Genomic DNA, 13,576 nt, shown 5'->3' with positions numbered 1-13,576 from the left:
GGGCCATCCCCAAGATTTTTCCTCTGACCTGGAAGAACTGGAGCTGCTTGGCTCTGCTCCAGAAGAAGGGGTGGGCAAGCACCTGGTGAGCAGAGGGTCGGACCTGTGGCAGGGGGCTCAGCATGGCCTCAACCAGGTTCCTGGCGACCACCTTGTCTGTAGGGGCAGATGGGAGCAATGGTTTCAGGCCCACCTGGCCCTATGCCCTGTTTCCTCCCTTCTCTGCCAGTCCCAGTCCTGCCTCACCATGGGCCTCTTCCTCCAGGTGAGTCAGACTGGGAGTCCCTGCAAGGATGTTTGCCTGGCGATAAAGACTCTCTCCAAACGGGTGGTTGCCAGCAGAAAGCACGTAGTAGAATACACAGCCCGCAGAGAAGATGTCCACTGCACTTGTCTGGGGGCCAGAGAGACCAACATAAGAAGGCAGTCCCTGCTTCCAGGAAGCCTGCCTGGTTCAATTCTCCCACGGGCTGAGACAGTAGTCACGGCTTTGGTTCAGACTAGAACTCCAGGAAGCTTCCAGAGCACTATCTCCTTGACCTGAGGTCTCCCCTCTGCAGCACTGAAAGGGGCCCATGATTTTCATTCAAACTCTGCCCCCAGTGAGCTGCTGGTGCACGTGTGCAAGCTGTATTCCTTGAGGCCTAGCAGGTAACGAGTGAGGAAGGCTGGCCAGGCGTGAGGGAATGAAGCGGCGGTGAAAACCCTTCTGTAGCTCAGGATTTCTTAACCCGGTTTCTATTGACATTTGGGGCTGGATTATTGCCACAGGGGTCTGTCTGCATTGTAGGATGTTTAGCAGCTTCCCGAGCCTCCACCCACCAGATGCCAGTTCCCAGCCGCTATTCCCCTGCCAGGTATGACAACCAAGAATGCCTATAGACAGTGCCCAGTGTCCCCTGGGTGACAGCCACTGCTCTAGGTAAGAAGGGATGAACCACGCCACTCTAGATGAAGAGACAGGCTTGGCCACAGCAGGAGGGACACGGGGCCAGGGCTGGGGCTGTGACTCACAGGACTGTCGGAGGGCAGGAGCTGTAGGAGCTCCGGGGCCATCCACCCCTCCGTGCCGGGGATGCCCGAGCGGAGGCTGAAGCTACAGCGGCCAGCGGGCAGCTTCTTGCAGAGGCCGAAGTCCGAGAGCACCACCCTGCCTCGGCCGTCAGGCCCGTCAGGCCCCGCGATGAGGACGTTGGCCGGCTTCAGGTCACGATGCACTGGGAGCAGAGCAGGGCTGAGTGGGGCAGTGGGGGCGGGGCCTGGGCAGGGCCGTGCAGAGGGTGGGTGGGGCGGCGGGGCCTACCTATGTGGAGGGAATGCAGGTGGGACAGGCCGGACATCAGCTGCTGCAGCGCCGTCACGGGCTCCAGGCCCCAGCGCTCCAGCTCTGGGTTTTCCACGTACTGTAGAGGCAGGGGACAGAGCGTCACTGTGCAACCTGGGACCCCGCCACCCCCCACCCCCCCACCGCCCCTCTGAGTCCTGGCTCACCTCCTGCAAAGAGGCTTGGCAGAGCTCCAGGGCGATGTAGTGGAACTGGGGTCCCCGCTCCGTACAAAAGTAGCGGAGCACATTGGGGTGCCTGTCCGACTCCTGCAGCAGCTGGACCTCCCTCCGGACCAGGCCGAAGCATTCACGGAGCAGCCGCTTGACAGCCACTGCCCGCCCCTCCAGCTGGCCCCTGGGAGGTTCCGAGAAGGAAGACAAGGAAAAGGCTCCCTCCTGCACCCACCTCCGGGAGCCTTTGGAAGAATGGCCCTCCGAAGGACAGTGGCGCAGAGTCCCCCCTCTCCAGCCGGGCTCCTAGCTACCTACTCACCGGAAGACGAACGTCCCGCCTGCACCGCGGCCCAGTATGTCCTTGGGGTTGAAGGAAATCTTGCCCACCACGGTGAGCCGCTCAGCTGAAGGGAGAGGACGAGGCATGGTCTTGGGGAGGCTCTGCTCAGTCCACACCCTCCCGCCCCCTAGACCTTTCTCTGGACTCCCAGCTACCCACGCCCAGCCTGGGGCTGCCACTTCGTGAGTTCTTGGCAAATTACTTAACCCCCGTGCCCTCGGTTTTCTCATCTGTAAAGTGGGACTCGTGTTGATGATCCCACGTGGTGACTGTGGATTAAATGAATGAGTGGGGAGAGAGCTGCTAGATTATCTTCCTTGTCATTCTCCCTCTTCTGGTATTTTCTGCCTAGATTTCTTTATTTCCTCTGCCACTCTCCCCACCTCCACGAGTTTTAAATAAACTCTTTTCATTGAGGAATTGGCTTCAGACAGGAAGGTGGGCTTGGCAGCTGGCAGCATGGTGAGGGTGAGTGCAGTCCCCAGAAAGATTGCCATGGGGATGGTGTAGGAGGTGGGCAGCACTGGGCATTTGCAAAGCTGTCCCAGAGTTAGTTCTAGGGTAGCAGGGACCCCCCAGAATGCCTTGGTTTCCTGTTAAGAAGGATGGGGTTGGCTCAGGTGGGCTGAGGTCTGTAGACTTGGACAATTACTGCTCTTCCCTTTGGGTAGCTTGGGAGACACCTCTCACAATGAATGCCCCAGGCATGTCTGGCCAGGCTGTGTGCCCTGCTCAGCTCCAAGGGACACCATTCATAGAGGTCAATGTACATGGTGCCCCCAAAATTGTGCAGTACAGGTCCTGAGAACACTCTACTCAGGAAGAGCTGCCCACTTGAGTCTCTGCAATTAGCGCTGGGAAAAGCAAATGAAAATTAGCATCAGGATCCGTGAGGAAAGTACCAAGCTGTCCCTCAGTATTGCTCCGGATTATTTTAGTAAAAATTACCTCTCAAAAAAAAAAAAAAAAAATTCCCTCTCATCTGTCAGTAAGATGCAGGAAGTAACCTAGATTTGTGTACCCTGGCCTCCAGAGAATGGCTGGGCTCAGGGCCTGTAAGCTTAGGGAAGAGTGGGCCTGTTTCTGACAGCTTGGAAGGCAAGGACAGAGTTGCTGGGGTCTGATGGACTCTGGCAGTGAGAGGTGAGTGTGGACTCAGGTGGCAAGGAGTGAATGAAGGGCAACGGCAAGAAAACCCACAGAGTGCTTTGATGAGAACCATTCTGGGAAAAGATTCAGCTTGAGTCTGACCCCCAAGAGATGAGCATTTCAGGATGCAGTGGGTATTATATGGACCCACTCAGAGACAGTAAAGTGACAAGAACTGCAACACCTCAGGGCTCAGGCCCATTCTCAGGTGTGCTTCGAAAAGAGCCAGCCCCTCGGGAAGGGGATTCACAGAGTGAATACAGGCATGAATGCTGGGAGCAGCATGGAAGCATCAGGCCAAGCATGGGTGGACTTCGCCTGAGCTCAGGGCACAGCAGCATGGCTCCAAGGCCGGAGGCAGTGGTCTGACCAGTGACCAGGAGGTGCCAGCAGTAGTTCCTGCAAAGGACTCAAGGCCAGTCCAGCCCAGAGCCAAAGAAGCAGGAGTAGCCTGGACTAAGCAATAAAAGCATGGGAAAGCCCCCCTGAAGACACCAGGGGAAGCTTTAAAGGGCTAGTTTATAGGGTCTAGTTGACAAGAGAAATTTTTTAAAATGTTATTTATATCAAAAAATGTTATTTACTTATGTGACAGAGAGCAAGAGAGCACAAGCAGGGGAAATAGCAGAGGGAGAGGAGAAGAAGGCTCCCTGTTGAGCAGAGAGCCTAATGCAGGGCTCCATCCCAGGACCCTGGGATCATGACCTGAGCCAAAGGCAGATGCTTAACGACTGAGCCACCCAGGCACTCCAACAAGAGAAATATTTAAAAATAAAAAGTCCTGGGCAGCCCGGGTGGCTCAGCGGTTTAGCGCTGTCTTCAGCTCAGGGCCTGATCCTGGAGACCCAGGATCGAGTCCCACATTGGACTCCCTGTGTGGAGCCTGCTTCTCCCTCTGTCTGTGTCTCTGCCCCTCTCTCTCTCTCATGAATGAATGGATAAAGTCTTTAAAATAAAAAAATGAAAAGTCCTAAAGGGAGGGGGTAAAAAAACCAAAATGAGACCTAGGTAACTTACTAGTACTGTTACTGAATATGTTAAACTAACACAAATAGTATTAACGTCACTCAAGACTGATTTAATAATAACAATTCTGGTATGATTCTCTCATAATGAGGTGATACAATGAGGTGGGTGTTATTCCCATTTGACAGATGAGAAAACCGAAGCTCAGAGGAGGAAAGCAACCTGTCAAACTGAACAGCTGGTGGAGTTAGATCTATACTCAGTTCTATCTGCATCCAAGAGTCCTTGAGAGTAATGACAAATAATGATGGCAGACATTTCTAGAGTGCTTAACTACATAGGAGGCTGTAAGTCCTCTCTTATTAACTCAGGCTTAAACACCGGACTATAGTGGCTTCTAATAAACCTGAACTTTGAAACTAAACCTGTCCCCTCTTTTCTCTTTCCCTGACTCTGCCCTTTCCTGTTCATTCAAGCTCACCGTCTGGGTCTTCAACTGCCTGGGCTTGCTCTGGGGAACTTGGAAGGCTCTTCTGGCCCTGTGAGGTGGCCCCTGATGGCAGGGGCTGAGCATTGTGTGAGATGTGAGGAGGATCTGCGGGTGCCAGGAGGGTCTGCTGAGGGTGTTGCTTCTCCACCAGTTGCTGCTGTTGCTGAAATACAGGGCCAAAGAGGGCTCAGCCCTGGCTAGGTCTGCCCCATGAGGGACCCAGTAGTGGTGCCTGAGACAGCCTCACACTGGACCATTAACCTACAGAACACAGTAGCAGGGGCTCAGGGAGCTGCTGGAAGGTAGGGAGCAGAATGGAGCTGGGTGAGGGAGAGAACTGCTGAGAGGTCTTGGAGAGGACAAGCAGAGCTCCCCCAAGGAAGACCCTAAGACGGACCTGAGCTCAGGGGAGATAGGCTTACCTGCCTCATTAGGAAGATGATCCACCCTCCCAGAAGGACAGCAGTGAGGCTAGCTGCCAGCAGGTCTTGAGGTCCCAGCCCTGGATACAAGTCTGGGGTTTTCTCTTCGGGATGCAGCTCCAGGTTCCAAGGTTTCTCACGGCTCAGGCTCCGGAGCTGAGGACAAAGGAACTTTCACTCTTAGAACACTGTGGAACCCCTAACCCTTCTCCATCACCAGTACAGGGCAGCTGGGCTTAGCTAAAGGGGCAGTGCATGATTAGTCTACGTGGTGGGAAATGTGGTGCTCTCCGTGGTGCTGAAACATCATGGTGTTGCAGGAGTGTGGTCTTCAAACCTAGCTGATGATGAACATCTCCTGAGAGGGGCATCACTAAAATACAGATACTCTTGGGAAATCTCCAAAAAATTCAGATATCCAGGCAGCCTGGGTGGCTCAGCGGTTTAGCGCCGCCTTCTGCCAGGGCTTGATCCTGGAGACCCAGGATTGAGTCCCACGTCAGGGTCCCTGCATGGAGCCTGCTTCTCCCCCTGCCTGTGTCTCTGCCTCTCTCTCTGTGTGTCTCTCATGAATAAATAAATAAAATCTTTAAGAAAAAAAATTCAGATATCCATCTCCAGTTCAGTGGGGCCTGAGTGGGCGGGCTCCCAGGAGACACTGATGAGCAATCAGGTTTGAAAATTACTGCTCCAGGTCATGGCTTGACTTCTCTCTCTCTCTCTCTCTCTCTCTCTCTCTCTCTGTCTCTCTCTCAAGATTTACTTATTTGAGAGAGAAAAAGAGACAGAGGGAGAGGTGGTCATGGCTGTTCTAACCTTGAGTCACTAGGTCACTAGCGATTCTTTCCCAATCTTCTCCTAGGAGAGCATGCTTTTTTAGTTTTTCTGTTTACATTTTCTCATTTGATAAGTACTTTATAATTTTTACACTGAAGAAGAATTAAAACTGTGATTCCGATTTCACAATTTAGATAACCAATATCCTTTGACACTTCTAATATGTTTCTGGCAATAACAACATATACATATGTTTTTCCTCCAGAAAATTGTGTGACATCAATTGACCCACCCTCAGATGTTACTCCTAGAAACCTGAGGGAAAGGTCCAACAGCTGCCCTCCCAACCTGCCAAGTCTCCCCCCTTCCCCAATTCTCATGCCCTCTGCCCTTCTAGTACTGACCTCTGGGAAGAGGGGTGGGGCCTGTGTGCTCTCTGAGAGTCTGTTCTCAGCAGTCTCACTCCTTGGGGTGGGATGCACTCTTAGCATGGTGGTGTGCAGGACTGGGGGTGGCTCATGGTGTCCTAAGAGGCAGAGCAAAAGTCAGCTGGCTGAAGATGACCTCAGCCTGTCACTCAGAAGTTGGGCTCATAGGTCCTTCATCTTCAAATTTGAGCCAGAAGAATCTCACCAATGAGCAGCCACTGGCTAGGGAGGGTCACACTGCCTGAGGGGTATTTAACAGCAGTACTAGGTGAGCCCTCTCGTTCTCCTGAGACTTGGAGTGTCACTTCTTCTGTGGTGGGGCCATCCATGGGGGCCAGGGTCAGTCCACGAGGCTATGGCAAAAGATAGAGAGTCATGAGTGAGGGAGCTCCTCTTCTGCCCCGTCCCTTCTTTCCAGCCCCTCAGAGACCCCTTCTCACCACTAAGGCCACCCCTGTGTGAACGAGTGCTTTAGAAACATAGAAGCCAGTCTCATCTTTCCCCACATACAGTGTCATCCTAGTGAGGGAGAAGAAAAAAGGGGAGAAGGATGAGTGAAGGTGGTGGGTAGTTTCAGTTACCACTGTACCCATGTCTTTGTATTGTCCCCTCCCACATTGACTCTGGGCTTAGCCACCTGACTTGCTTTGGACAATGAAACAATAGAAAATGTGATGCAAGCAAAAGCTTGAGAAGTGTTCGTGCACTGGAACTTGTCTTTTCATGTTGTTCTCACAAGACCACCATGTGAGGAAAGCCTGGCTAGTTGGCTGGGGCATGAGAGACATCATTTGACATCCCCTAGGCCAAATAGTCCACCAACTATGATATAGTGGAGAGAGGTCATCCTAAACTATCCAGGCTCAGCCAAGCCACCGGATTGCCCAGATGAGAAAACCACCCAGCTGACCCACAGAATCCTGAAAAAAAATTAAGTGTTCATTGTTTTTAAGCTCTGCGTTTTGGGAGTGCTTTGTTATGCAGCAAATCTAGGTGATACAAACTCTATAGTCAAGATTTTTTAAGATTTTATTTATTTAGTCATGAGAGACACAGAGAGGCACAGGCAGAGGGAGAAGCAGGCTCCATGCAGGGAGCCCGACGTGGGACTCTATCCCAGGTCTCCAGGATCACACCCTGGGCTGAAGGCGGCGCTAAACAACTGAGCCACCCCAACTGCCCTGTAGTCAAGATTTCTAAATCTATGTCTAGCCCAGACCTCTTTCAAGAGCTCAAAAAATTTTTTTAAAGATTTTATTTACTATTATTATTTATTCATGAGAGAGAGGCAGAGACACAGGCAGAAGGAGAAGCAGGCTCCACGCAGGGAGCCCGACATGGGACTCCATCCCGGGTCTCCAGGATCAGGCCCTGGGCTGAAGGTGGTGCTAAACCACTGAGCCACTCGGGCTGCTCAATTTTCTAAACCTGAACTTGTCACTTCATTCCTTAGCTCTTTCTCCTCTAGTGTTCCCTATCTCTGAAAACAACTGCACCCATGTGCTTCTAGAAACCTGCACAATGACCCTTGACTCCTTGCCCACAATTACCAAACTCTTCTGATCACCAAATTCTTATTGTTTTTCCCTCTTCAAATCTCTTACTTTCTACTTATTTCCATTTCTAGTGTTTCCACTCTACTCCAGAAGGTCTTTATCTCATGCCTGAATTAATGCAATATTCTATGCACGGGCACTTCCTAGCTATACCACTCTGATATTCTCCACACTCTAGCCAGAGTTGTCTTTCTAAAATGCAAAGATGATCAAATCACTTCTTTGCTTAAAACCTTCCCACGACTTTTCCTTAGCCTCAGGAGAAAATGTCCAAACCATTTAAATTATCCTGCAAGATCCCTGCTATACACCCTCAGACCTTATTCCCTGTTCAGATCTATGGTCTAGCTTTATTTAATTTATGTTCCCTGACTGCCATGCTTGCTTCCTGTTCATCCCTCAGGTTTCAATTTAGATGTCCTGGAGAAAAGGACATCTAAATTGAAACCTTATTATCTGCGGTTATAATTGCCCTCTTCCACGCTTGTCTTCCCCACTAGACTCAGATTTCTGTAGGTAGGAAACACTGGCTAATTGTACTTCCAGAGCCTAACAAGTGACTGGTACACAGTAAGTACTCAATCAATATTTGTGCAATGAATTGAATGAATGGATAATCCCTGATTTTCCCAGTCTGTCTCCTTGTTCCCTAAAATGGGGACTCTAGGGCATTCATTCCTATAAGGGTGAGAGTTAGTCTTTAAGAATCAATAAAGCACAGCACCTACCAAGCAGAGCAAGCTCCATCCGTACACTGGAGTGGAGACCCAGAGGCCCCCTGTAGGCCATATTGTACCCTAGAGTTGCTGAATAGCAGGGCTATCCAGAAGGTCCTGGGGGCACTGTGGGGGGTGGGGGTGTTGGGCACTGGTTATTTGCCAATCAGTTTAGTAAACAACCAGTTTGAAATATTCTGGCGTGGGTCCAGCTATATTGGTGTGTCATGTTTGAACATCACATCTGCGCAAAGGGCTCCTCCCCAGTCCCCAGGGATGGGTACTTACAGAAGTTGAGTGTCCAAGACAGAGAAGACAGTAGCCGTGTGCTGGGGGCCTGAGGCAGGCAGTCGGATGTGGCCCCAGCGGAGGGCGAGGAAATGCAGGGTGTCCCGAGCCAGCGTGAGATGGGGTAGCTGGCGCAGGCTGTCCTGGTGCCAGGCGTAGATTCCCATCACTGGCATGCCCAAGTCCTGTGTCCACAGCACTGCCCCACTTCCTGGGTCCACGGTGAGCAGCAGGCCCATCCCACAGGATGTCAGGTGGCTCATATCTGCCAAGAAAGATGTCTGGGAAGATGTGGTCAAAGAGCTCTGACCTGAGGCCTCTCATAGCATCTTGGGGTGGTGGTGGGAAGTTGCGCTGAAGGTAGGCCACTGGGGGGGGGGGCACTCAGGTGTGTGGGGGTCAAGTGAGATCCCCTGGAGGGTGCTGAGGACATAGGAAATTCAGTCAGAGTGCGCCAGGTCACTTTGATCTGTCAGGGGGTCAGTCAGGGTCAACTGGGGAGCTGTGTAGGATGTGGGGTTCAGTCAGGGTCATCCAAAGGTGACTTAGGTGTGTGAGTCAGTCCAGATGGCTTGAGAGAGGTCACTTGGGATGTGGGGTAGTCAGTGATGGTCTCATTGATGTCACTCAGGAGAGGTCAACCAGGGGCAGCCTGGAGGCCTGTGGGTCACTTGGGAGTCATTTAGAGTGTGAATGGGATTAGTCAGGGGCCCCAGGAGTGTCAGTTGTGATGTGTCAGGGTTACTTGCATGGATTCTTTTTTTTTTTTTTTTTTTTTTTTACTTGCATGGATTCTTATGCAAAATGATGAAGTCAGGGTATGAGGGGTGGCTAAGGGGCACCTGTAGTTGGGTTCAGGCAGTTGGGTAGGTCATAATACCAAGGGGGTGGTCAGAATTACCTGGGGGAGGTTAATCTGGGGGGAGGTCACTTAGGGTTATCTCCCAGGGGTCATTCAACTTTGGGGGTCAGTTAGGACATGTGAGGACTCATCATAGTGTTCGAGGGTTGCCTGCGGTCACTTGGGACAAGGGTGCCACCCAAATGGCTCAGCTTATTTGGAATACAGAAGGTCCCCTGTTAAGGACGGCTTGGGGTATGGGAGGGTCAGGCTGGGTGATGAGGGAGTCACTTAGGGTTGTCACCAAGGGTGTGTCACTCAGAATGTGGTGGGGCTTGGTCGTGGGTGCCACCCAGGGTTCCCTGAGTTGGAGAGCTTGCTCCAAGGCTGGAGCCAGAGAACAGAGGCACTCACATTTCCCGGGCAAGCTGTCCATGGGGGCTGCTGAGTAGCGGCGGTAGGTGATGTTCCAGCGCAGAGCCGGGGCCCTGGGGTCGTGCATGGTGACCGTGAACTCTGCCAATGCCCAGAAGCAGGGTTACCAGGAATGCCCAGGTGATACTCCTCCCATTTCCTCCCCAGGGGCTGTCACTGTGCACCCGTCCTAGAGCCCAGAGTCTGTGAGTTTCACAGTCTGGGTCACTGCTGTACCCTTGGCTCCTTGCTTCATGCTCAGGGCAAGGTGTGTTGACTGACAGATTGACTGGCCTGGATTCAGCTTGGAAAGCAATCCCCAGGCCTGGACAGCACAAAAGAGGGGACTGGGTGCCCACAGCTTGGGGAGCAGCTGGGGCCTGACTCACGTGTTCGGCCGATGTAGAAGCGGGGGGTAGGGGGACCCTCTGTGGTCAGTGTCATCTGTGTCTTTCCTGACTCTGGGTCCACCACAAACCAGGCATCCTGCTTCCGGCCTGTGGAGGTGGAAAGTGTGCCAGCCCTCAAGATGGCCCGGGGCAGGGTGTGCAGCCTGCTGTCCTGTGCCCAGCTGACAAGGTCCTTGTCCTTGGCAGACCTGGACACACCCACAGGCTGGAGAGAGGCACTTACCCGTGTAGAAGACGCCGTCAGAGCTGCGACACGGGGAGGCGTGAACCAGCTCGGGGATGGTAAATGGTAGCTTCTGAGAAGGAACATTTCCAGGAAGGAGTAAGAGCAGAAGAACATGTACAACCCACTCATGAGGCACAATTATCATTTTCATTTTCCAGAGAGGGTAAGTAACTTGACTGTGGTCACACAGCCCCCTCCGTGCTCTGGCTAACAGAAGCCCAGGCCCTCTCCCATCCCAAACATTGTAGGAAACACACCATTAACCCCTGTTGTTTCTGGGTCCCCAAGACGTACAGACTGCCATCAGCTGGGTCTGAGAGAAAGGCTGTCCTGTGGGGCAGAGGGGAACAGGGGAGGGTTAGGCACATGCTCCCTGGTTTCATGATGACCCTGTGTCCCTCTGTCTTCCCCACTATTAGTAGCCCACCCTTGCGGGAGGCATCACAATGCTCCAGAAACAAATCTCTTCCCTTGCTTCCAACATGCCCCTGCCCCCCATCCCACCAAACTCCCTCCAGACAACTGCAGCTTCCCCATCTCCCAGATGCCCCCTCCTTCAAAGACCACAGGTCCACTTACTCGGTGACGTACATTGGCCCTTGGATGATGGGATCTGTGGGTACAGGGACACAGAGCATGAGTCACCTCCTCCAGACTCCCCACTGATAAGCATAGCTCCTATTCATTGTGTGCCTGGGTGCCAGACACCGAGCCAAACATTTGACATTCATGTAATGTAATCCTCCCAAGAACTCTGTGAAGTAGGGTCATTACCATCCCCATTTTAGAGCTGAGGACTCAGAGTCCTCAGAGAGGTGACTCAGAGACTCAGAGAGGTGAAGTGAATGTCCCAAGGCCACACAGCTGAGAAGTGTGCAGATGTGCTGCGCTGGGTTCTACTCCAGGCTCATTTCTCCTCTGCCATGGGACCGCCACCCCTTGCTCACCATCCTTCAGCGTCCACTTCAAGTCCCCTGTCTGCTTGTTCAATGCGTGGAGACTTCCATCCAGGGTGGACACTAGCAGGAGGCTCTCTGGCCTGAGGGTCTGGACCTGAAATGGGAAACAAAGTCACGTCCTCTGAGGAGCCCGGGTCCATCCCTTGTCCGCACTCCATGCAGGGCTACCTGTGACTCCCCTTCTCGAAGAAGGGGACAGACAAAGAAGGAAGCATGATTGGGGAAGCTGCTGACTCCCTCCAACCCCGTTGATCTCCTTGGCCCTAGACAGGGGTTACAGCAGGAGCTGGGGGACCCAGCCCCCACGGTGTCTAAAGACTCTCCTCGGGATGCCTGGGTGGCTCAGTGGGTGAGCGTCTGCCTTTGGCTCAGGTCATGATCTGGGGATCCTGGGATCGAGTCCCACATCGGGCTCCCCTCAGATGCCTCTCTCTCTGCATCTCCCATGAATAAATAAATAAAATCTTAAAAAAAAATAATAACAAAGTCCCTTCCCTACCCTTCAATTCTTTGTGGTTTTCTAAAGAAGACGGAGGACCTTTACAAATGGACTTCACAGCCTCCCTATGAGGTGGGTGCTATTGTTTCCAGGATGTACAGATGAGGGAGAGAGACTAAGGTCACACAGCTTAGGTCATTAGCCTAAAACCAAGCAGAAGAGGTACCTGAACCACCATGATTCTGATTCCAGTGCCTGGTCTCTTACTCGTTTGCCACCCTGTCCGGCTGTCTTGGGATGACCCCTTCTGCCTCCCCACACCAGCCCAGCTGCTTTTGGTGCCAGGCTCCAGGGGTCCTCTGGACCAAGGCTCTGGGTGGCCAGGGGAGGGAGGGAGGGCTGGAGCTGCTCTTTCGTCTAGCCCCTACTGGGCTAACTCACCTGCGCTAGCCCCTCCTTGAGCAAACAGGGTGAGGCTGAGTGCCCAGCAGGAACCCTAACATCCGGGTTCAGGACCACACCCCTGCAAAAGCCACATCCTGCTTCAGGACCCTCAGGTTTGGAGCTGAGCCAATGGTTTTGGTGGCGAGTCGGAAAACTGCCTCCTGGCCCCCTCTCTTTTCACAGCCTGCTTTGTGGTCTGAGAATAAGCTGCAGGCTGGTTGCCCACAGTTGAAGTAGCTTGACCATCATCACGTCTACAAATTTGTTTTCAATTCGCTCATTTTTAACATTGGATATATTTCAATTTTTAAAAAATCTAGATTTCTAATTTCTCTCATTTCTACTTTTTCTAATTTTTCTGGAAACACACCTGCTCTGGCCACCCTGGGCTCACAGTCCTACTTGGCAGCCATGGGTGAACCCAGAACTGGATGCACCGCAGGGGGATGGCATGAACAGCCAACACTCCATGGTCCCATTAGCTGTTCTGGGGGCTCCAGGCTGAATGAGTGGATTCCAGTCTGGGCGCCTTTGCCTTCTGCCTGCATTTCTGTAAAACTGGACTCTTAGCTCCTGGCAGGGCTGGACGGGATCCCCCACACCTTCTTATTTATCCCAGAGGTTCTGAACCCAGGGTCCAGTTGTGGGCAAGGGAGACTGGCTGTGAACCGCCTGAATTTGTAAAACTGGGTGTGGGGGTTCATTTCTCCACAGAGGATTAAGTTAACCTTTGTCACCGCAGGGGATCCCAGGACTTTTAGGACGCCAGGCCCCCCAGCCTAGGCTGTTCTGCACCTGCACCCCGCGCTGCAGGAGGGGGCGGCTGTTCCGTGCCTGTCCAGGCTGGCACAGCTCTGCAGCTAGGTCATCGTGGGGCAACGGGCAACGCCCCCCCATCCCCCCCCGCAAAGCTAGGAAGCTTTTCCTGGCCAGGGTCCGACTTGGGACCCCTTGGAGCCAGAAGAGAGCAAGGCGCTCCCCCCTGCCCCGACCTTGGTGGGCCTTGCGGCCGCCCCACTTCTCACCTGTGGCCCCGGCGTCCGGAGCAGCGCCGCGAGCTGGAGCAGGAGCCCGAGGCGCAGCGGGGGCCACGGGCCGCACCCCATGACCGGTCCCTTGGCGCCTCCAGGGGACAGCAGGGCCCCCAGCCTGGCCCGCAGGAGACTCCGCCCCCGGGCTGGGCCACTTGGGTCCGCAGAGGCCGGGGGCGC

General features: G+C 53.2%; 1 protein-coding gene across 2 annotated transcripts in view; it reads right to left on the bottom strand.

Moving 5' to 3' along the window:
• ERN2 (endoplasmic reticulum to nucleus signaling 2) overlaps positions 1 to 13,576 on the bottom strand; it is a 14,862-nt gene extending 1,286 nt beyond the window's left edge. Inside the window, exons 1-19 of one of the 2 annotated variants that reach the window (XM_025983793.2) lie at positions 13,391 to 13,576; positions 11,471 to 11,576; positions 11,103 to 11,136; positions 10,781 to 10,853; positions 10,521 to 10,593; positions 10,277 to 10,384; positions 9,888 to 9,989; positions 8,633 to 8,897; positions 6,513 to 6,591; positions 6,278 to 6,425; positions 6,049 to 6,170; positions 4,868 to 5,023; positions 4,437 to 4,608; positions 1,820 to 1,904; positions 1,492 to 1,681; positions 1,304 to 1,403; positions 1,015 to 1,217; positions 247 to 394; positions 29 to 156 (exon numbers count right to left, since the gene is read on the bottom strand). In XM_025983793.2, the coding sequence (XP_025839578.2) occupies positions 29 to 156; positions 247 to 394; positions 1,015 to 1,217; positions 1,304 to 1,403; positions 1,492 to 1,681; positions 1,820 to 1,904; positions 4,437 to 4,608; positions 4,868 to 5,023; positions 6,049 to 6,170; positions 6,278 to 6,425; positions 6,513 to 6,591; positions 8,633 to 8,897; positions 9,888 to 9,989; positions 10,277 to 10,384; positions 10,521 to 10,593; positions 10,781 to 10,853; positions 11,103 to 11,136; positions 11,471 to 11,576; positions 13,391 to 13,471 (2,373 nt within the window). In that variant the 5' untranslated portion in view covers positions 13,472 to 13,576. Of the gene's footprint in view, positions 1 to 28; positions 157 to 246; positions 395 to 1,014; positions 1,218 to 1,303; positions 1,404 to 1,491; positions 1,682 to 1,819; positions 1,905 to 4,436; positions 4,609 to 4,867; positions 5,024 to 6,048; positions 6,171 to 6,277; positions 6,426 to 6,512; positions 6,592 to 8,632; positions 8,898 to 9,887; positions 9,990 to 10,276; positions 10,385 to 10,520; positions 10,594 to 10,780; positions 10,854 to 11,102; positions 11,137 to 11,470; positions 11,577 to 12,147; positions 12,328 to 13,390 lie in introns of those variants that run through there. The other variant, XM_072751342.1, reaches the window with a different exon arrangement.

This window comes from Vulpes vulpes, chromosome 3 (assembly GCF_048418805.1).
Source record: "Vulpes vulpes isolate BD-2025 chromosome 3, VulVul3, whole genome shotgun sequence".
Lineage (NCBI taxonomy): Eukaryota > Metazoa > Chordata > Mammalia > Carnivora > Canidae > Vulpes > Vulpes vulpes.
This window is presented reverse-complemented; position numbering and strand designations above follow the sequence as displayed.